Source organism: Taudactylus pleione, unplaced genomic scaffold (genome assembly GCF_031769625.1).
Source record: "Taudactylus pleione unplaced genomic scaffold, aTauple2 ptg000100l, whole genome shotgun sequence".
Lineage (NCBI taxonomy): Eukaryota > Metazoa > Chordata > Amphibia > Anura > Myobatrachidae > Taudactylus > Taudactylus pleione.
This window is the reverse complement of record NW_028284502.1, coordinates 13723397-13748233: the sequence shown is the minus strand read 5'-3', so window position 1 is coordinate 13748233 and position 24837 is coordinate 13723397. Positions and strand designations below refer to the sequence as shown.

Below are 24837 nucleotides of genomic sequence, written 5' to 3'. Positions count from 1 at the left end.
ACCCGGACCGGGTCCTGACTTTCCTCCCACATTAGTCAAAAGACTATAAACATCAATATCATTTATGATTATTTTATGTTACACATTATGCCTAATTTATCCATATAGCGCTCAGTCTCATTTTTATATACTATCAATAATACTGAGCTGCTTTTACACCACAAGCGCATTGCACTCATCCATTATTGAAGATTGAGTCCAACCTTAATATTTTTACATGGCTGCAGGAAACTCCCTTAAACCAATCTTTGGTTCAGCTTGGGCTAACAAAGCAATCTAGATGTGGTCAGAGCAGGCTCCATACATCCCCCCAGTAGCACTTTGGCAGCCAGTCAGTCTTGTGCTTGCAGCCTTGCAACAATCTCCATTCAAACAAATGCATTCAGTCTGGAGTTAAAGATCCATGCCTGGAAGATTATCTTGTTACAGCACATTTAACCAGATCAGCTAAATCTTCTTGACATTTAACCTTTTTGTGTCCAAAAATTGCAGTGAAGGATATAGAGTCCTGTGCAACACAACTTCTGACAGTACACCTCCATAGGGACCAGCTTTGGTATTGTCCCCAATGTATGGAGAAGCAATAGCCAGGCCAGAAAGGGAAAGAGAGACACAGTGTTATGTCAGCTGAGGGAAATAAGACTTCCAGCCAACAGACATCTTGGAAGGTGTTGATCCAGGCACTAGCACACACACAGGATACATTTGATGCAGGGCACATTTTTTAGAAGCAAATTTTAACAATGCAGTTCTAAATATTTGCAGGAGCAGAACAGCATGAACTAGATAATCAGGGATATTAGATTTACATTTTTATCAACTGTTTACTTTTAGAAAATAAACATAGGACCTTTTATTTCCTTTCCATTACGTTATATTCTGGTATACTTATTTTAAGAAGTAAAAAGACAAACTTGATAATGCATTAAAATAGTCATTAGGAACACAGCTTCTGTGCTGGTGTACAAACACACGGGATACATTCAGTATCCCGACACGGGATACATACACCGGATTCCTGACACCTGTCAATCTTGGTGCCAGCATCACAAAGGTAAGTAGCAGGGTGGGTATTTAGGTTCAGGCACCAGGGAGGGTGGGTTAGGATACCTACCCACAGGTGTCGGGATGCCAGCGTCGGGCTTTTGACTGACGGCATCCTGTACCCATCCCCAAACACACATTTTTGCACACATCCTAGCTAGCTAGACTTCTCTACGCTACAGTGTTTTATTATGATAAAAGGAAATCAGGCAACCATTTAGTATGACATATATGACAAAGGAAAGACATCACAGCTGTGGAAGAGGTTTGTTACTTCCGGTTATTGGTTGTGTACTGAAAGCACAGCAGGGCAGTAATGACACATTATGGTGACCTCTGTATGTATTGTGGTGTATACTATCTGGCTTTAGTTAGCCCAAAATGGAGGAGGCATAAATTTAACAAAATGGTATTATCTTAAAGCTGTTACTGTAACCTGTAGCTACCGTACACATCAGATGGGGAAGTAACCCAACTAGTGGTGTTTGCCAAAAGGTGGACAATCCCTTTAAAAAGGGTCCAATTTATTCACACTGGGGAATTAATGTGAAAATCCTGTCTGAAATGAATCAAGGTTCACAAACGGACATATTACATGTATTTATGCAGAGTTATAGCTACCCCTAACCACAGGGCAAATAATGCAGGAATGCAGAAACCGGCTTTAGACTACTCCACATTTGTTGAAACAGGTTTTAGATTATAGACCGGACAAACCACAGATTCCTCCATTCTGGTTTTCAGAAGCCTACACCTCTTATTTGGCAATAACCCATGTGCTCTAAAAGAAATCATTGACAGTAGCGCAGTAACGTCCTCAGCCATCACATTGGCTTTTAATAGCGGAAAACTGTCATTATTTTGTTTCATGACTTTAAATTGGAGACACATTCTCAAAAACGAAATATATAAAGTCCAGCGCATTCCACTAAAAACTAGCAAAAGTTACTTCAATAGGCAATTGAATTGCATCACAATATACAAAATGATGCTATATTAAATATATTTAAAAAAAAAAAAAAAACAACAACCAGTGAATGATTATGCCATGTCTTATAATAAGAGTTCTGATGTAATTTCATTTATCATTGGAAAATATAGGCATCATTAAGGAATTTCACACCTCTAATATAAATTCTGTATATTAGAGAAGGGTATGCGTCAGATAGTCACTCAACATGTCGATACCAGAAGGTTAGGGCGAGATGACAAGTAAACGGGAAATCCCATCATCGACATGAATGTCGATATATGAATGTTGACAGGATATATACCACACCTGGTGCTTTGTGCATGTAACTTATCTGTGACTTCTAACATCCTTACATTGTATATTATGGACACTCTTTCTAAAAAGCAAAATACTCAGGAGTCAAAAACACAAACATTACTGACACAGAGTTAGACACAATGACAACAAAAAAATGTTTTTTTTTTTTTTTTTTTATATCAGACTGCATAAAAACATCCACAGTAGTCAAATTTAAATCTAGTTGGGCCTTTTCAAAAAGGAAAAATATAATATACTCTGCCCCTTTATTTAAGGTTCCGTCTGCACAACATGAGAGAGATTTGAAGATCTTCTGATTGGGTTTAAGCAGGAAGCCCAATATAGTTGTCAGGTCTCCTGAGTGGGACAGAGGAGATGAACAGGATTTGTGTCTGCATTGGTCTTATCTGAAGGACATGGAACGCTGTTGAAATAGAATGTTATTTATCACATGAGGAAGAAGTTCATGATATATATTTTTCCCTTTAATTTAAGAATTCTAAGTGACTTAATGTAAGGAGAATTGCTGATGGAGCTTGTGGGAGTAACAAGGGTCCAGAGCTGCTGCAAAGCTCAGTTCGGATGACGGGCTACAGAGAGAGAGTCAAGCTTCAGTGGAAATACTTTGGAGACTGTTCTTTACTTTGTTTAGGTTCATTTTCCAGGAGTTGAGGATGTCATATAATTGCTGCCACTGCTGCTTTCCAAAGGTCCTGTGTGTGCTGTGACTACAACGGCAAAATAAGAATAAAAGGGGATTTAAATACACAGCCGTGTTTTCTTTGCAATGATTCAAAACTGTACTTTCCAGCAATGTCATTTAACACTGCAGTTCAGTAATACAATTCCCATTTCACAAATCCACTATAGAGAGAGATGTGTAGCTAATTAACATTCAGGCTACTATCACGGTCATTAAGTGAAATGTGCTGGAAAATAGGACACTTTCATTAAATAAGCTAATCACATTCAGGTCTAGGCTTTAATAAAATTATGATAAATAGCCAGCATTTAAGTACAAGCACATGATGGGAAGAGTCTAAAATATTAAATAGATATATTACGTGAAATAATTAAAAACCAGCTAGATTGCAGAGAGCGGAAGAGAAATTAATGTCTTACATCACGACAACTTTCTTCTGCGTCTGGTCGATCTTGCAGTACACCATCTTGGTTTTCACAGCTGCAAATACAGACATAGTTACCGTATATATTTAACAAAAAGCAAAGCGGCATAACCTGTACATAAAAACGGTATAATATAAGCTATATCCGAATTTTGCATGTAGATGTAAACTTAATGGTTTTAAAGACTGACAACCATAACACTAACTTACTATATACTGTAGAATTCTAATGTGCCAACTAATCAACTACTGCAGCTCTATAAACAGACACAGTGCTAAAAGGAAAAGTCTAAGCATACAACAGATCACTAGCAGGACTTGCTAGACCAGACGTTAAGTCACCCTTACACAGTAAAACAGATTGCACTGTTACATGCTCTGTTGGCTGCTGCGAGTGTAAAATGGGCATCATGCAAATTACTGCTGGATACAAAGAGAATGACTTGCCATCAATTACAAAGGCTTCCACATCGTCTGCCCCGATCTGTAGCTCCTGCTGCATCGTATCAAATGAAATTTCCTTGTTCTCCACAGCCATTCCCATAAATGTAAGGAGCCGCATTTTTTCCATGTTTTGCTCATGCGAAAGACCTATGAAAAACACGATTTATCAAAAGAGGTTCCACAAAGCAGGCTTTTTAACAATCAACGCAAGTCTGCATGCATAGATATTAGTATACTTTTGAATCACAGTTGAATTATACGTTTTTCCTAATTAATTTGTTCTAGAAAACTAAAAACATGATTTCAAAGTGCCTGTAATTTAGAATTGCATTACAAAATAAAATAAGGACAGGTTTATGTCTCCACAAATAAAATACATACATATATACTCCGCTGTATCAAAAAATAGGAAAAAAATTAGTCTAAAAGGGAAAAAAAAAACCCTTTAAAAAGCAGTTTTGCCAAGTAATCTGGGAAGGCAGTAACTGTAACCAGTCCACCCCCCCACTCCCAAAACCCTGCTATGGGGGCGATTCAGTTCAGAGCACAGTTAATAGCGCCGGAAAAGAGTTCCAAGAGCTATTCAATTCAGCGCGCTGTTGGGCCGGCTAAAGGATTTCTTCTCGCACCCTCCTGAGGGTGCAAGCAGAAATCCGACTAAAGTGTCGGCTGCGAGGCAGTTTTCCAGCTTAGCAGACCGCTAACATCCTCGCGATCTGCACTTTAGTCGCACTAATCAGCATTCTCCAACTTAAGTCGGACTTAGCGCGCGGAATTAAATAGCTCCGGGAACTCCTTCCAGTGGATATTCACAGTGCACCGAATTGAATGGCCACCCTTTAAATCCATGAGCATTCAAACTTCAACTTGCTGCATCTTGGTAACAAGCAACGACACAACCACCACTGTTCACATAATTAAAATATTTATTTATTTATTTTTTACAATTTTGGGTGTAGGTTTCGTTTTATTATATGCAAAAATAAAAAAAAATTATCTCCTGTACAAAATAATTAAGTGTCCCAAACTGAACATTTAAAAGTAAATAAAAAAAAAGGACTTTTTAATAAACAGCACGGCTTCATCAAATAAAACCAGTATTCAATGTCTCCCCTGGCTACATATATGTGAAAGAATATTTGCCTGGCAATTACATTTACCTGAATACATAAATGAAGGCTTAATAAGGTTACAAGATTTTTACAAATTAATTAATTGGCAGTAGTTACAAGAAAAGGGCAGACAGGCAATAAAAACTACAAAAAAAAAGTCATAACTCAAGGCATTCACACAGGCTATGGTCAAAACATCACCAAAAAATATAAACATAAATTAGCACAAATTAGCATAATTAGCAAATGCAGCCTAATTAATTTTGTACAGCATAAAAAGGCTTGCTCTGCACAAAGGAATAATAGGTGTACAAGTAATGGTGATGCGGGTGACAAATTGTCATGCTTGTGTTCTAATTAGTAATCAAGGAATCAGCACATTCGTGTCAGAGAACTAACAAATCAAATTAGATACCATCTAAAATAAACTTCCCGGTATAATTATCTTCAACAAATACTCTGTAAAGTGATGTCCTGTTATGATGGCAGTAAGAGGGCTGCACTGTAATCTGTTAAAACACTGCAGTGTGTTTTTAGTAGCATCACCAGCCCTGACACACAATGTTCCTTTCTGAATCACATGCCAAAAAATGGGGTCTGCAGACATGGGCCAATAAGCCAGATCCAGAAAAGGTCACAACTATGGAGACCATATTTATTTTTTACTTTGAGTGCACATATCTTTATGGCGTCTGATTAGACAACTGCATGATTATATAATGCTAAACCAAGAACACTGGGAAGCAGCCTACCGCAGGAAACATTATGCAGGAACATATGAATAGTTTCTGTTTATCTAATTGTATCCAATTTTCAATTCCTGATCATCCAGGATGTGCCAAGAAATTAAGTGGGTGGGGTTAACACATTGTGTAGCCAATCAGATCCTCAGGAAAGTCACAGCAGCAGGAGGTGAGTGTTCAGGTTCGGAGGGAGGTAGTATCCGGTTTACTCGTGTGATTATGTTAGTGAGGACAGGGCTGCATACCGGAGGCTCAGGATGGGAACAGAAAACAGGAACCCCCAACATAGGGGAAGGCGCAAGACCTAATGATGCGAGGATCATATTAGTTTGCATCAGGAAAACTGTGGCGTCAAGTGCACCTCTACAGAAAAGAAATATATCACGGCTCGTCCAGCGTGTATGGACTAACTGCGCGCTCCCACGGTCACAAGCAATATCGGCCGGGCTGCACAGCCAACCGGACGATATCGCATGCGGCGCGGTTGCAGGTAATGAAGGACAGAAGAAGGGATTGTTCAGTCCTTCATTACATCGCTCGATGTGTACCTGCGGTACGATATGTCAGAACATTGGGTACACATTGTTAACTGTGCACCCCCACAAAGACTGAGCGCTAGCAGAATCTCACGGGACCAGGCTCGCTAAGAGGGGCTGTTTGACGCGACTGCAGTGGACACCAAGACCAGATAAAGATCAGTAAAAAAAAAAAAAAAAAAAAAACTATTGATACAGTATTAGTTAGTACAACACACTTGTACAGCATTGAAGTTGATATAATCCAGTATCATTGGACAGATGTGCGACTTCTCTGGCAGCAGAGTACTCATGAAAATCCCCCAAGCTATGCTGATATGGGGTGATGAGCTCTCGGTGTACCATCACCATTTCCCAGTCTTCAAGCAAACGAAGAGCCATTAAAGTTTTTGGTATTGGTTGGTACAGCCCCAAAATAGAAGCCGAGAAACAACCCAGGAAGTACATTCGGCACTTATAATAGGCAAAGGTGAATCAGACTTTACATCTCAATAAACTATGTAGTGATACTGGGCATTTGCCACAAGTAAAAGCGGGGATGCAACATCTACAAGTGTCTTAATACAAATAAGGACAAATGTAATTGTGTATGTATATAGTGGATTTCCATAATGTCACAAGTGTAATCAATGAATACCCAAACTTATACAGTATATTGTCACAAGGAATCGGACATCACATTTAAAGTTAATAGTACAAACATCTGTAGTGGAAGCATTTCCAGCGTATCACGTCCATTGCAGCAGTCAGAATCTTAATGCATCATTTGTGAAACGCGTAATTTAACATGGCTGGCATTGGCTCTGACCCCCAGCCAAATAGGGAAAAAAAAAACAATATGGAAAATGTAATTGTAATGCATTCAATAGCTTATGGACCCGTGCTCCTTTGAAACAGTCAATTACACATGCATGGGGGAGTGTCACAGTGTTAATGAGTACTCCCTTTTCCCTTGGTGTGTAAATAACAGAGCTGCTGACATTAACATTCCATCACACAGATGCATGCTATGAAACAAATTAACACCAACAGACTGGATCGCCAAGTTTATAGGATCACAGTCTGCAGCGTATTGTTTTCTCTTCCTCTTCTTACTGACACTTCGCTTATTCCCCCACGCTGCATGAAGTGCACAAATATGAAGGAACCTGCCTCATCCCACGGTCATCAGTTTGCCAAAACCTATTCTTCAGCGATTAATAAAACAGACTTGTAATCATTGCCAGTGCCTGATGTTTCAGAGCCTACGGAGAATGCTGGGAGACCTCTTATTCCAGCTCTGCAGGACTCAACTTGTTGCAGAGTAGTGAATGTGGTACCTTATTAGAAAGACCCTACAGCTATCCAATAAAAGGTGCCCCAAACCCCACAGGCACCAACCCAAATTCTAATACATTAACAGGTGCAGCCAATAGCTAGCATTGATAAAAGCACATGGGAAAATAAGTCACCAAAGCAATAGAAAAAAAAAAAAAAAAGGCACACGTATTGATTGGTGTGCGATTTATCTCTTTTTTCCAGCATGTGCAAGACCACACCACTTATCCTTAATGATACTAGAAAAATACTAAGGTAGAAAAAATATATATATGGAACTAAAATCCCTTTAATGCAGCAAGGCCTCAAAAGCCTGAAGAAACCAGAAGAGACCATTACAGAACCACGCAAGTAACCCTCACACTATTACAGAACCAGGTTTCAGTACATACGTAGGGAATGGGTATGAAATACCGCCGGCCGCATGGATAGGTATCCACTAATCTAACCCCCCCAAGTGCCTAACCCTAAGTCCCCCCCCCTGGGGGGCCGCCTAACCCTAAGTCCCCCCCCCTGGGGGGGGCCTAACCCTAAGTCCCCCCCCCCGGGGGGGGGCCTAACCCTATGTCCCTCCCCCGGGGGGTGCCTAACCCCAAGTCCCTCCCCCGGGGGGTGCCTAACCCCAAGTCCCCCCCCCGGGGGGTGCCTAACCCTCCCTCCCCCTAGCCTAACCCTCCCGGGGGGGTGCCTAATCCCAAGTCCCCCCTGGGAGCCCTAAACCTAACCCTCCCCCCCCGCGGCTGTCCGCTCGCGGCGCCCGGCATCACTACGTCACGACGCCCGGCATTTCACCCATGCCGGGATAAGACAGTCGGGAAGCCGGCTGCCGGTATATAGGCAGTCGGCTTCCAGATTGCTTCCCCATACGTAGGAACAGTTTTTTTGCTTCAACACAAGTACAAGGCCTGTTGCGATATCTAGGTGCACACATCATGGCAGTACCACAAAATGGACAGTTTCCTTGTGCACCTCTGTGGGGTAGGAGGCAAAAAGGTTGGTGAATGTGCCACCATTGTAACTGCACTTTGCAGCCTTCGCTGATCACTGAATTGCCCCTGAAGAGCTTACCACTAACCGTATTGCTTGAATGTGCAGAAATGGTCCACACAGCCGCTAGAGAGGTATTAATACGGACATTTTCCTGACTAGGGGCCTGATTCAGCAGAGGATGCTAACGCGATCGCAACTGCGATTTCCCACGGACTGTAGCTGTGAAAATATGCCAATAGTTCCAAAGCTTACCCAAGCATAGGGATGCCTTCTCATCTGCGTCAGACGTAGTGTACCAGCGTGAATATCGGTAACATCGATGCCATGCAGCCCTTGCGGCAGGTCCGACCTGTCTCAAATACAGCGGCTCTGACACGCTGAGAGCTTTCATACTGCATAAGTCGCAATGGCTAATTTACGCAGGCCCATGCGTTTTTCTAACTACACCCCCCCCCCTCTACGTTACCACCCTCAATCGCTGATTACCTGTCACTCACTTTGCATTTAAATTCTGCACGCACAGAACTCGTTCGCAATCGCTGCGCGTGCACAGCCCGGCGTTCGCACATGTGCAATAGCAAAGAAATTGCTCCATCTGCAAAAATATCGGCATTGTGTCCTCTGATGAATCCGGCCCCAGACCTGTCTCAACTGTTAGGGAATCTGGGAAGCAATAGTGTTCGATTCCTATACATGACATCTGTTACCCGTCTAGAGCATACTCTATCTGGGCTTTTTTTCTTTTTTAGACCGTATTGTGCATTTATAAAACCCACCCAATAATCTTAGCTACAAGTTGTATTACAAAGTCATTAACTCGCTTACCCAGTGAGTCGATGAAATCTTTGTTACTCTGGTAAAACTTGACATATGAAGAGAGCTTGGCACTGACAAATATCGTCAACAGCTTGAAGAAATAAACAGGAAAATAGTTATTATATTCACAGGACAAGGAACATTCATATCAGATTATTTTAAAAAACAGTAAATTTTATTCATGCAATTTGAGCAATAGTGTGGTTAGCATATTAAAATGTATGTTCTCCTGGAGCACAAAAAATAAATAAATTATAATATAGTAAAATATGTCCAAATCATGAGCTTCCACTCACAGTCACTATGCCGATGCTCGGAACCGCAATAGTGAGAACCACGAGGTTACTTAAGGTTACTTTCGCAGTTCTCACCATTGAAGGCAACGGTGAGGATCGCTCATTGGCTGAGAGGCAGAAGGGTTGCCTCTGTCAGCCAATGAGCGCTCAGCACCAGGATTTCCATAGTAAAATACTGCGGCTGAGTGATTATTTGGGAAGTTTGTAGGTCACTGTATTTCCATTCTTTTGTTTTGCCAAGACCGGGATTGCCTACTTGGAACGAAGAGGACATGATCCACGCATATTTCTCCCCTTCTGACTAGTCAGTCAGATATGGCGATTTTGAGCAAAACACCCAGGGAAAGACATACAAGAAAACACCTATTTAAAAAAAAAAAAAAAAAAATGGAACACCAATGGTAGTTTATATAACAATCAAAAAGGATGAATAGTAAATACAGTGGTGCTTGCTTCAATTTACCGGCGATGTACAGGGGTTTAGAAACCCCAGCAAAACAGACCATTTAAATAAAAAAATTAGACATTTTGGAAAAGGTTTATTTTGTTTACGGTATTAGTATAAACCCCCTTACTGTATAATGCTGCATAAAGTGTTGCCAGAATATAAAAAAATAATAAAAATAAGATGCTTTATCATCATGTATATATTTCTACAATTACTTTACCAATACAATAAATGGCAATATTTGGGTGCTACTTACATCATGAATAAGTTCTCCTTCCAAAAATTTTACTGGCTTTAAAGCAAGGAGGTGATCGAGCAGGAACGTTTTGGGGTCCTTGAGTGCTCTTACAATACACCTAAGTAAAACAAATAAAGAAAATCAATTTGGGGATATTAAACCGTATCGTGACCATTTATTAAGCCCAGAAAAATGTAAACTAGTAGAAATATACAGCTGTGCAATTTAGAGAAGTTTCTGATCTCTAATCTGGAGTCTGTTTTATCGGATGGATTGGTCATCATGGGATGTAGTCAGCATCCCGGCGAGCGGGATGCCGACAGTCTAAATACAGATGCCAGAATCCCGACAATGTCGGTATCGCGGCTCCAGGATCCCGACAGCGTCAAAATCCCAGCTCCAGTATCCCGAAGGCAAGTATCAGGGGTTAGGCACTAAGGGGAAGGGTTAGGTTTAGGCAACGAGGAGGAAGGGTTAGCTGTAATATACTTGCCTATGGGTGTCGGGATTTTGACTGTCGGTATTCTGACCGTCAGCATCCCGACCGCCGGGAACCATAACCCAACCAGTCAGCACACCCCGCCTTTCTGTACTGTCTGTTTGGTCCAACTACAATACAGTAAGAAAGGACGGCAGGGAACGGTAACACAGTCATAGACCAGTGGTCAGGGAACAGGGGTAAATTACCCCACTTGGGGTAAAACTGAAATTCCTGGGGGTAATGGATGCAGGGCTGGAGGTGCACGTGAACCGGGTGTGCTGCTGCACCCGGTGCCAGTGACCTCCAGCCTGGCGCCGCAGGGAGACTCTTAAGCCGGACGCCCGCTGAGATGTTATTACCAGCGGGTGCCCGGCTCCTTCCCTGCAGCGCCGCATTAGCTGGAGGCTGGAGTTCTCTTCTGAACTCCAACTTCCGGCTCTCTCCATGCGCACTATGGGAGAGACGTCATGACGTCTCTCCCATAGTTCCGAGGAGCAGCCGGGCGGACAGGACGGCGGCAGATGCAGGAGCGGGGATTAAGGTAAGTTTTTCTTTTTTTGTACAATCGGCACTACAGGGGCATTATATGGGGGCGCTACTACAGGGGCATTATATGGGGGCACAACTATAGGATTTCCTTCCTTTCAAATCAAGGGGGTAACATCGGCGTATCTAAATATATTTGGGGTAAAAGGTAAAAATGTTCCCTGACCCGTCATAGACCGTAAATTGCGCTGGAAATGAATTGGCCGAGGAACAGAATTCAGCTAGATATGGAGTGAGTCATAAGCAGCGTATTTCTTGTTTAGCTGCAAAAATATTTATTTACATAGTCTAACAAATACTTCAGTAACATTATATATCCTGCACTGTATAACTAAAAAAAAAAAAAAAAATTACACACACACACACACACACACACACACACACACACACACACACACTTTTGTTCTCTCTAGCTGGAGATCACTGGGCGTGCTGGTAACATATATACCCTGTGCTATAAATACACGGAGACAGGCTAGCCTATATCGGTTACAGTAAACCACAAACGGGTCGGCGATATTACTTGTGGGCATCGAGGCGGGCCTGAGACGCGTTGTCATCTGTGTAACTTCCCAGCAGCTCCACCATCACCTTGGCCGCGTCATCACTGCAAAGGAAAGGTTTATAGTAAATGGTCATGTGCTGCCAGGACCCAGTTACTGAAACGTTAATGTATAATGAATGAGAAATGTACCTGAGGGGATCTGCTTCATCATCGCTAATTAGAAAAGAAGACTCATTAGAGACATGCATTTTCTCTTATGTTATAACTAATTGGTTACTATAAACAAGAAGCTTGTCTACCACAACCAGAGAAATGATTGGCTGGCACAATCAAGCTGTAAGCAAGCAGGCACAATTATCCCAAGCGAAGCCGCCTTGTTGATCAAGATACTTGGAGACTTATAAGCTTCAAACTTACGAGATGTTGGGAGACGTATTCCAGCGACGGTGGGAAGTTTACAGATGATTTCAGATCCCAGAATGAATGTATTAGAATGTATTGTATTTGTAGCACAAAGGAAAAACACTTGTTTCACTTTACGCCACATATTATCAAAATGATAGGAACAAGAAGAGAGTACTATTAGCACAAAGCTAAAGGAAGGTCACAGAGGGATGGAATAGTGGATTTTTCCAAAACAACCCTACACCTTGCAGTGCCTGAAATCTGTGGCCAGTGTATGTTGACCTCTGATTCAAAATAGAGACATTGCTCAATACAGGATTATGTTTCCCAGAGTAGCGAGGAGGATATTCCATGATGTGGGATTATGAAGAGGCCAATAGGTCCATGGTTATCCCCTTGATCAAACCTTTGACATGACCTACGTTTATTTTCCTGCCAATTCAAGACTCTTAGAATGTGTAATCCCCTCCCCCCGCCCCAACATGAATAGTACCCAATGCATCCCGCAAGCTCTTCATTATCAGGATGCTTCACTGTAGGCAAAGTCTGATTCAACATGAAAGATACAAACCATACAGATGTTCTAGTTAGAATCAAGATCAATAGCCAGCAATGTGCTCTCCCTTCAGTCCCAGTGGACCGTACAATCTTATTTCCCTACAAACACAAGTGAGAACAGGATCGGTATGAATAACCGCCGGACCTATGCCCGGCGGTTCAAATCCCAACAGTGGATGCCCAACGGAGGAGATCTCGACAAGGTAAGTATTTTACCTATTCCTAACCCTCTCCCCCACCTAACCCTCCCTTAGGGATACCTAAACCTAACCTCCTCCAAGAGTGCCTAAACCTAACACCTCCTTTCCAGCAGCCTAAACCTAAGTCTCTCGGGGGGATGCCTAACCCTAAAACCTAACCCTCCCCGCGGCTGTCCGCATCTGCCGCCCGGCTTACCTTTGTTTGGTATACAGGGTGTCGGGCTCCCAGCGAAGGGATAATGATAGGCGTCGGTATTTAGTCGCCTGTCATTAGACCCCTGTCGGGATTAGACAGTCGGGGAAGCCGGCGGTCGGCATTGCGACCGTTGGCTTCCTGACTGCATCCCAGCGAGAACCTAATTAGACTAGGAGAATGTCTATCGACCGTAAGAAATCCACAGAGACATCCTGATCAGAACTGAACACAAACAATGGCCCAACATGCCAGTGTAAATAAAGTTACCCATTGTGCCATATCACAGCTATAAATATTCTACTTTAAATAAGAATCTAATACCAGACATTAGTAGGAACAGCTAGTTCATAGAAACAGCTACCTTTCTTTCCCCAATTTGTTTCAGCATTTCCATTTATTCATCCTCTCATTGCGTGTCCAGCACATAATAGTCGCAACTATAACACTTGTAACTGGGATATGACCGACCATATTACAGTCACATCTGGCTGGATTCTCTAATAAAAAGGAGTATATTTATTGTGGCCGGTAACGATCTTCAGAAGGGACAGGAACTGAGTGGTAGAGTTCCTGCCCTTTTGACCCCCTGTACCTCCAAAGCAAACTGATTTTGTCATTTGTTTCCACAGTAAGTTGCAGGGGTAGCCAGTCAACCTGGAGACAGATGACATCGCCTGGAATTTCCCGTGTTATAGGACCCCCCCAAATATTGTAGAAGCAGCCATTAAATCCCTTACATCCAGTTTTAACCAAGAATATAAAATACTTGTTCTCTTCAATTGGAGCAAATAGCTACTGTCTTCCATAAGTTCCAATCAACTCACAACCACCACCCAGAGAATTCAGCAATTAGCGCAAGCTTATCAATGCCGCAGGCGATAGCGATGCAAAATTTAAAGCCACCACAATGCTGATTAGATTGCACCACATGTGTGGTGTGGGGCGTCAGGCACTCAAGATTAATGCCTGAAAGTCAGGAGCACTGCACAGCAGCTGTATAGAAATTAGTGCTGGTATAGACCAGTGTAGCTCAAAAACGGTCACCTCACAATAAAATATCACAATGCAAACACCCCTATGGCAACAGCAGATACCGCAAGGCATTTCTAGCAGCAAAAGGACACTTGCACTCTTTATATACGTTTTACTACTAGGATATTGTGATACTGAGATGTGCCCTTCATCACTAGCTTGTAGTCATTTTTTAAAATGGACCTTTAACTGGCATACGGACAGATTAGGGCGAAGCATATTGGAAAACCCAATATACTTGCAGATATTTACCTACACAGGGCACCTGCAGTATTCTGCAGAATTAACGGTGTAATCATCTCTGACAATGATCGCTTCTATTAGTATAACAATGCCGTAGACTAAATGTACTTTAAAAAAAAAAAATGTAAGTGTCCTTTCTATATAAAGCAGAACCCGCACACTGATTAATTGAGGTAAAGCACCTTTTTTTGCAGTCAACAAGCGCCTCATACAGCAGCCGAAGTAGAATGTGCTTCTTTTCTGTGTTGAGGTTCCAATCAGTAATCCATTTTCGAACCTGAAAAGACAAGCACACAAAACATAGGAAGCTGGTAACAATGGCTCCACAAATGTACAATCCTTGTAATCGTGCAGGAAAACCGGATCCACTCACTACAATGCAAAACAGCCATTTTCTTTGTTTTACACAGAGAACATCAGCCATGCACTAACCTGATCAAGATCTGTTGGAATGTATACTATAGCGCCGCAGGTGGCTGCTACCTTAATGAGAGCACAGTATACGGTGTACCTGACCGGGGTGCTCTTATCCATTCCATGGAAGAGATTGCTCAGCCTGAAATGTAAGTCAAAGCAACAGTGAAATCTATTCTTGCAAGAAAGCAATAATACATCCACAACTATGTACAACTGGACTAAATGGGTCATTGTTGGTGTATTCCATACATTTATAGAAAAACATAAGCGTCCCAAAATATTACATTTGTCTGGTAATTGGGATATGTATAGGGTACAAGAATGATCAACCTGGATGAACCAACTGTACTCCAGTTTCTATAGATCCACCAGCAGCCACTACATGAGACATAGGACTCTGTATTCTTTCATCTTTGGGAACATCCATTTAATAACTGGACATGGTTAAAGTGCAGATCAAGTTATAGGACCATTAGGTCCGCAACTCCCCACGTGTGATGTGGTCTGCATTATACAGCAAAACCTTGATTACGCCATGCAAATGACAGATTTGAGTCATATTCTAAATACAGGAATAATAATAGAAACAAACAGCTCCCCAAAGTGAAGGAAACAGCATTTAGAGTGCAGAGCAAATCCAGATGCTAGACACAAAATTTGCACCTACAAAAACAAATTTATGCTGCGAGACAAAACAGTTTCCATTTGCACCCGTGGCAGGGCAGTGTGGTTTTATCAGCATCAAATTATGGGCCTGATTCAGAGCCGTTCGCTATTTGCGGTCGTTCGTTCAAAAACAAGGGGTGGCTATTCAAATGATCCGTTCGCAAATTGCAGTCTGTTCACACCTCTAAGTCTGAATGAGCGAACAAAACATATTCTCGTTTATTTGTTAAAAATGCCCCCTGGCCGCTCGCACCATACGTCATGTCCGCTATTTATTAGATTAATCGAGTACATCGACCAGCGTATGAACTGCTCGCTATTCTTGTGGTTGGTTTTTGCTACCGCTATCTTGCGAGAAGTTCTGGCTATAAAATAACCCAGTGACGTGGTCAATGACGCTGCTGTATTAATTATGCACACCCATAAAACGCCCGTTTTGACCTTTAAACACGCCTGCGTTCGGATCTCCACTCCCCATTTTCAAGCACCTTCCCCTGTTACCACCCACATACGCCTCATTCTGTCACTCAAAATAGCAGGCATTCGCTATATTGCGAGCACATGAATTTCGGCCGCACTGACTGGTTCGCGCATGCGTATAACGATCCGTACGCATGCGCAGATGTGCGAACATCGCTCGGAACGAGTGGCTCTGAATGAGGGCCTATGTCCCTAGGAAAGTTTATACTCAACATATAGTATATACATTTTCTGGTTCCTTACAAGTGGACGTTTTAGCACAATCTAATCCTGCATATCCACTAGGCGATTAAAATGAGCAATTGAACGATAACAGTCATCGTGCACAAATCAGGCATGAAAATGCCGAAAACGACCAGCGATGCGCACTCCTGCTGGTCGTTTTCACCATCAATCGCCTGAACATGCCGATAACGACAGATTGGGCATGTTTGGGGATGAGAGAGGGTGCCTACACTGAACGACATATCGTTTAGTGTAGGCACTACAGGGGATGAGGAACGACTGCACAAATACAATGTTGTAATCGTACTGTCGTTCCACTATCTGCTAGCGGATACACACCTTCAGGGTTATTACACAGGCCTGCGGAGGGTGACCATGCACAGCTCGTTTAGAAAATAGAGTACCAATGTTCTGCAAGGCTCAATTGTTTTCAGACAATGCTCAAGCATTAAATGCTCGTGACAGTAGGGGATGGGACTACTCACAGTTGTAGCCTTAATGATGGACGTTCACCTTCCCGAAACTTCACTAGCTTCTCACATAGGCTTTCAATGAGCGCTTCCTGCTTATCTGGCTCCAAGATGAGTAACAGCGACACAACGCTATTCATGATGCTCTCTACATCTGTGAATTACATTGTAGAAGTTAGATGACTGCTGGCGAATTCAATTCGTATCAGGATTTGGAGAAAAAAAGAAAAAACTACAACGTGGTATAATATCTTCTCATTCTAGTGCCTTATGAATTGGACGTTTCAGCAATAATGTACATAAAACCAATTGGTAATCTCTTGTCGAGGGTTATATCAATTAAAAAAAAAAAAAACCCAGCAGAATTCTGTAGAATAATTTGAAGTCCTTTGAAATATATAGAAAACAACAGCAGTATTCATTACTACCAGCCACAAAGAAAAGGAAGACTATTAGATCCAAACAATGATTCTAACTACATGATCTACAAGTGTTAAGGGTCCTATCCATTAGCATATAAATTTGAACGATGAACGATTTATCGTTCAATTTATCTGCTAATGGATAGGCTCTGAACGATAAAAATGCGCGCTCCCGCGGCTGACAAATTGGGTCTTTTGTCTCTCCAACATGTTGGTCAATTGTCGTTTATCGCTGACAGATATTAGAAATATCTGTTGCGGTAAACGACGAACGATTTTTTAATGAAACTTAATAGAAACATAAAAAATAAAAAAATCCACTCCCAGAATGACGTCATGCAATTTCGTTCGTCGTTTGCAAAAATCTGTCATGTACATGACAGATATCTGTCACAGCAGCCCCAGGAATTTTCAAAAAGATAAATCTTTTGTCTTTTAGAAAGATCTGCTAATGGATAGGCCCCTTTAACTAGACAAAATAGACCAGGAGCTATGTGTGCTGCGTCAGTTTGTAATTAGTTTAGAAACCAACAGGACCACCGTGGATTGACAGCGGTTTCATATTTTTATCTGCCACCTGCACAGTAAATTATAAACATTTTGACTGAAGAACACTTTTTCACATTATAAAGTCTACAGGTGGGAGTAGTCTAACTTATGGGTGGGGGTTCTTTAAGTATCTCAACAGCCTAATATCAGTCATTTTGGAAGTGTTCCGTGACGGACGGAGTGTACAAATCAGCATAACAAGATACCCCCTTTACATTTTACAAGAAAACCAACCTTTATCATCTTCCTTTAAGCAGACATCACAAGCCTCAATGATCTGCGCTAAGTCAATATGGAGTCCACCCTCCGAATTCTCTTCTGATATTTCTGCGCCTTTAGATTTCAAGCAAGCACGAAGTTCTGCCGCCTTTATAAAAGAATAGTTATTTTTAGCGTATACACATTTACGGGGCAAATCAATTAACAGCGAATAGGTCAAAATTGCTTAACGCAGGTTAAAACCCAAAGCTGCAACTATTTGCTACTCCTTAGAATTCCGCATTTAGTTAGCGTGGGTCTCAGAGTTAACACGGATTTTAGTTTGCAGATCCAGACTAGGTGAAAGTAGGAAAAAAAATATATCCTTATATTAAAGCACAAATGTTGGGACACCTCTCCCAATAAATAATGTATTTCGTAGTTTTAGATATAAAAAAAAAAAAAAAAATTCCCAAAACACCACATTTAATCTTTCAGATGATTTATTCTAAAAAGAGAAATGGGTTAAATGACGTGGGTCTTTATTGGACGCTGTGTTGATGTAAAAAGTTTTTCTGAACTTACATGTGAGAGTTACAAGTATCTTTTTTTTTTTTCTTTTTTCAAAATACACACTTAAATATTACTATAGAGAGACACTGGAATGTCTCCCAAAATGCTTGAGGGAGGGGGGTCTGCTGCTTCTTGTTTTTAGAGATGGGTGATCAGCTCTTTATCCTGGGGATGTCTTCTGCATGGGGTGATAATTCAGAACAGCTACACCCATGTCTGAAGTATTACTGCACCCTAAAAAGGGAGCCAGGACAGACAATGCAGGGCCTACCTTTAGGGTGATCCACAGCAACCCCTCAGAGCCGGAGGGAGAACACGCCATTGCGTCACCACCAGATCTTCACTTGTCGATGGCAGAGAACATTGCTAGTTTTTAAACCGCACCCACTGATGTCCATCCCTCCCTATGGCACTCACACTGACCAGCACGACGTGCTTCCTATAGCACCTCAGAGATCACTCCATTAGGTCTAGACTATACAAGGCTGATGGACCTGTGACGTCACACCCACATGACCCGGCCTGAAAGGGGGAGTGGCGGGGATGCTAACGGGGGACCACAAGTGTCCGCTCGCCGCGCTTCGGGCACGGTGGCTCGCCACAAATATTTATTCCCCCTCTATGCCCTAGTGGATGGTAATGCAGGAGCGGTCCAGCCCTCCTGCAGCGGTCACGTGGTGGATACGTCACAGAGGTCCTTTAGCCACATAGGAAATAGCAGCAACCATCACTCCATGCTGCTGACCATGGGAATCTATATATATTTATGTATTAGGTATGTATACATCATCACAGCCAGCAAGTATCACTGCCCAGGCCCCATAGAGGGGCAACTGGGGGAAATTACATAGAGGGAGATGTACTAAGCCTTGGAGAGAGAAAGTGGATGGAAATGAAGTACCAACCAATCAGCTCCTGTCACTTTACAGGCTGTTTGAAAATGACAGGAGCTGATTGGTTGGTACTTTATCTCCTCCCATGTACTGTACAGCATCTCTATATGATTGGGGGAGGGGGCAGAGACCCTGAGCTCGGCCAGCAGCAGGAGAAGCACAGTGTTCATCCTCCCCCCCATCGGTTTCCCCGGGGATCACCGCACGCAGTGCCCCCGGGAGAGGCTGAGAGCACCTCCTCACCTGATCCTCCTCGGACACATCGATGAAAGCCGGGACACTCATGGCTGCACCGCCTGCTGTTATCACGCCGCAGCAGCACCGGAAAAGGGAGCCAGAGCCGGCGAGCACTTCCGGGTTACAGATAGGGGAGGCAACGTAACGTCAGTACGGAAACCTAGCGCGCTGGCTAATGGAAAGCATGCACAGTAAGCGGTAGTTAATACATGTCGCCAGCAGCTGGCCTTGTACGCCATTTTGTTGGTTTGCAATGGGTATTACACCCGCGAAGTTTCACACACACACACCTGGCAATACCTAATTGGTAACAACTAGCAAGTAAAACTCATATCATTTTTTTTATATTGCAGATATAGGTTATCTGTAGTGGATGCAAGATTGGGAATGCGTAGTAAGTAACACCCCCCCACATCAATGAATGCACCTACTAATCTACTATCATAGTCTAGAACAGCATTTTTCAACCACATATTAATGGCATTGTAAAGCAGGGGCGGGGCCATGATAACGCGATTCAGCACTGCCCCCCCCTACCGCTGTGGGGGTTTCTAGAGGGGATGGTGGCCGCAGGGAGGCTTGCCTGCCTCCCCGGGGGGCCAGGAACGACACTCGATTTTCAGGAGGCTCCCGGCCAAATCGGGAGTGTAGGCAAGTATTGCATTTGGTCAGAGCACCTCAGGGTTTGTATGTTTCTAAAAATTCAAGAGGTGGTATAGAATCTCAAGCCGCAATAGGGACCCTGAACTGACAAGATTATTTCTTCCATCAACATTAAAGGACCTATTTATCACAATCCACATATATAATGCGGATGTGAGGAGAATGTATTGGGTATAACATGCTTCTCTTGCCGATAGCGCCCTTCCAGGCTTATGCTGTCACTGTTTCTGGGTTTGGACCCTGCCAACCGAATGCGCATTTGCCAGTGGGTGCCAACTATAGAGATTTCTCAAATGTAAAATTTGCGATGGAGTAGCCTATAGGCCCTTGGTGGCTAACCTTGACACTCCAGATGTTGTGGAACTACATATCCCAGCATGCACTGCTACCATTTTGCTATTAGGGCATGCTAAAACTGTGGCAAGGCATGCTGGGATATGTAGTTCCACAACATCTGGAGTGTCAAGGTTAGCCACCACTGCTATAGGCTAACGCCATTTTCAGATGGTGTTAGCTGCCGGGGCCAAGCTGTCAGTAAATCTGACATTTTAGCATTGCTTTGCAGTCGGAAATGGAGGGACCATGGTAGATATCAGAGTTATATGCTGTGGACCCTTCTATTTACTTATTATTTATCTAGGTTTTTAGAAGTGGAGCTGTTGCCCATAGCAACCAATCTAGCAACGTCTAGAAGATAATAGCTAGAATCTGATTGGTTGCTATCGCCAACACCTCCACTTCTAAAAACCCGCATTTTAGTAAATATACCCATAGATTTTAATTGCCCCATAAATCAGAAAGGAAAGGTCAGCACACATATTATAGTATTGAAATGAAAATTCACATTTATTAGATAATGTGCAAAAATACAGCAAGCCTAAAGCGGGGTACACACTAGGTCGTCTAATTCGTCTGCCCGATGTGCCGGGCTTGACAGCTCAAATTGGCGGGCATTTAAATCGCCTGCCCAGTTGAGCTGTCATTCACCACCGGGTACCGCAGCATGGGTACGGGTGATCGGCGGGTCGCCCATACACATCAGCAGGTGACCATTTGCTGTGCTGCACAGCAGATCGGGGTCAGCCACTTTCACATATAGACCTGGGTCTGTGCGCGTGTTTAAGTGGCTCAACAGTGTGCACTTATATTTAGATATGTGCACCAACACTCATGTTTTGGATCTGGATCTCCTCTGGTTTTAGATCTGGATTGGTTTTGCCAAAACCTCACCTCTGTGTTTTGGTTTTGGATCTGGATTTTTTTCTTAAAAAATCATAAAAACAGCTAAAATCACATAAAATGGGCCTGTTTTTGTTCCTACAGTATTATTAACCTCAATAACATTTATTTCCACTTGTTTCCAGTAAATTTTTACCACCTCGCAGCTCACTATGTTATTTTCATCCAGTTTAGGCCTAAAATTTGCACCAAGCTAGCTGGCTGACTAAGCTATGCGGCAGCAGTGGGCAGCACAAAAACGTGGCAGTTCAACTGCCAACATGGCACATCAGGAAACAAATGTTTTTATTGTTCAAGAAAGGCCTGAGGGAGTTGGAGTAGGTATGTAGTTGAAGGCAGGGACAGGAAGGGTTTGGTAGTAAATGTAATTAAATTTTTTTATTCTGAAGTAAATTTATGAGGGAGGAGGGGAGGGGAGGAGGCATTTACAAAAAAAAATATTTTACTCATTCACATCAGTCTTTTCCCCAGAAGAATCCTTGAGTGCCATGCCTGCTGCTGGGAGTGGATTTTCTCATCCCAGAAGGGGACCAGGAACACTTCTAGTAGTGCTTTCCACATGACAGAAGCATCCCCCAACCTGTTCAGGGACATTAAAAAAACATAGGGCCTGATTCAGACCCACTCGCGAGCGGCTGTCCGCTCGCAAGTGGGTCGATGGTGCGCATGCGCGAGACGCGACGAGCGAAGGACTTTCCTTCGCTCGTTGTGTCTGATCAAAGGGGGCGTGCTGTCGATGTTGATTGACAGCACGCCCCCTTTGGTGGGTGTGCCGGGGGCGTGCCTGCCAGACGGAGGCATTCCCAAGGGAACGTCTACCGTCAGAAACCGGCCCCACTGACATCACTAGTGATGTCAGTGGGAGTGATTTTGGCTCTGATAGAGCCAAAATCACTCCTGGCCTTGCGGTTGAGAAACTCAACCGCAGGCTTCTGCTCGCACTGGCAATGGTCGCGATGGTCAAGACCATCGCGACCATCATCCTGCACGCTCGTATAGGCTGTGGGTGGTGACCCACAGCTATACGAGCATCCAGGAGGACGCTCCATATTTATGGAGGTGGGCCCTGATTCAGAGCGAGCGCTCTGGTCAGAGCGTCCGGCTCTGAATCAGGGCCATATTTAGTTAGTGGCCTCCAAACTGCCACTTAAACAGCACAAAGATATTAAGGGGTAAATTTAATTTACTAAAGTGAGAGTTTTTAGAAGTGTGTTTTAGAAGTGATGTTGCCCATAACAGCCAATCAGATTCTACATAACATCACTTTCTAGAACATAATAGCTAGAATCTGATTATTTTCTATGGGCAAGCAACATCTCTTCTAAAACTCACTTCTAAAAACTCTCACTTTAGTAAATTAAATTTACCCCTAAAGGTCTTATGTTGTATCCTTCTTGAGAATCCTGCGCCAGGAGTGGATTTTCATCCCAGAAGGGGACCAGGAAGACTGCTTTCTAAAACAATTGACTGTAAAATAATCCTTTGCTAAGCTTCCACATTGAACATTTCCCAACCTGTACAGGGACATAGTTAGTTAGTGGCCTCAAAGTGCCACTTAACCAGCACAGATATATGGACAAGCGTAAGATCTATCATTTAAGGCAGGGGTAGCCAACCCTGCTCCTCAAGAGCTACCAACAGTGCATGTTTTCCAGGTCTCCTCACAGAATCACAACTGTAATAATTAACTCCACCTGTGGATCTTTTCAAATGTGGTGCTGAGTAATGAATACACCTGTTCACCTGCTAGGTGATCTGATAAACGTGAACTGTTAGTAGCTCTCGAGGACCGAGGTTAGGGCCTTATGTTGTGTCTTTCTTGAGAATCCTGCGCCTGCTTCTGCGGCTAGGAGTGGATTTTCATCCCAGAAGGGAACCAGGAAGAGTACTTTCCAAAAACAATTGACTGGTAATTATAATCCTTTGCAAACCTTCCGAAAAAGCATTTCCCAACCTGTACAGGGACATTAAAAAAAACATAGTTAGTGGCCTTCAGTTCAAACTGCCGTTGTACCCACTGTCCACTTAATCGGAGCAGGTATTGTGGACAAGCGGAACAGAGTAGCAAATGCAACATTTAAGGTTTAAGTATTACGCTGTGTCTTGAGCGCCGTGCCTGCTGCTGGGAGTGGATTTTCATCCCAGAAGGGATGAAGACATTGTTTTTTCTTCCCAACGGACACAGATCTGAAGAGATGTAAATAACTACTGGCAGGAAAAAGAGGCAATTTGGAGGCCCTTACACAAAACTGCCTTTGCTTTACTTGAGCTGCCCACCTTCCAGTGTGTACTCAAAGAGTTTTCAGCACAGCCGGGAACTTTGTCAGTGATCGGCCAGAGACTACTTCCTCAAAATGTGGAAAACATGATGCCCATCAAAATTAACTACAAATTCTACGAGAAAGACTTTTACTGTCAATTACGTGCAAAAATTACAGAGACACCTGTAATGGTGGATTCCAGCGGGGACAAATTAATATTGTGTGAAGAGGATGATGTATACATCACCCCAGATTATACCATCACCCAAGCCTATATTGTCAACCCATCCTGTGTTGTGTATAAATTGCAGCTGCGCACCCTGTTAGATTGGGGATTCATTGTCCACTTCAGTGGATGTGAGCTCCATTTTAGTCCATAGCATCGCCACACCCCCTACACTTCTTCTGATCTTGGCTACACTCTGGAATACGGTTGCATGGAGTTGCTCCTCTGCCTCGCTGAAAGTCAGGCTGAGGGGCCATGGATAGGGACTGGGAGTAGGGACACTATAATCAGAGACTGCAGTTTTAGCTGCTTTATTCAATTTTTTTAAACCATATCCTCTAATTTCACCTTTGAAAATGTTTATGCAAATCTCAGGAAAGGTGTTTTGTGATGCCATGGCAAATAGCCACACGCTCACATAAAATATTTTTTATTTTCTCACTTGTGGTGTGGCTACGCACACACCAAAATTTTTTTTTTATTTTTTTTATACTGCGGGTGAAGAAGAGCACCCCTGATGGACAGAGCACCCCCTGAACAGTCAGCCCCTATGGACAGGACAACAGCCAGCCAGCCCCTATGGACAATAGCCAGCCAGCCCCTATGGACTACAGCTAGTCCCTATGGACAGGATAACAGCCAGTCCCTATGGGTAACTGCCAGCCAGTCCCTATGGACAACAGCCAACCCCTATGGACTACAGCCAGCCAGCCCTATGGACAGGACAACAGCCAGCCCCTATGGATAACAGCCAAACCAGCCCCTATGGAC

General features: G+C 43.0%; 1 protein-coding gene across 2 annotated transcripts; it reads right to left on the bottom strand.

Annotated features, from left to right (window-relative positions):
* Positions 1–1853: 1853 nt before the first annotated feature.
* EIF3M (eukaryotic translation initiation factor 3 subunit M) lies at positions 1854–19790 on the bottom strand. Of its 2 annotated transcripts, XM_088470436.1 has the most exons (12): positions 19684–19790; positions 18011–18143; positions 16821–16959; positions 14980–15103; positions 14730–14824; positions 12103–12126; positions 11932–12015; positions 10400–10499; positions 9409–9490; positions 3889–4032; positions 3437–3497; positions 1854–3042 (listed from the first exon to the last, which is right to left on the bottom strand). In XM_088470436.1, the coding sequence occupies exons 1-12, from the start codon at positions 19723–19725 to the stop codon at positions 2919–2921; spliced, it is 1152 nt and encodes a 383-aa protein (XP_088326562.1). In that variant the 5' UTR covers positions 19726–19790; the 3' UTR covers positions 1854–2918. The 2 variants fall into 2 exon arrangements, with proteins under 2 accessions (XP_088326562.1, XP_088326563.1); XM_088470437.1 differs by lacking the exon at positions 12103–12126.
* Positions 19791–24837: the final 5047 nt, after the last annotated feature.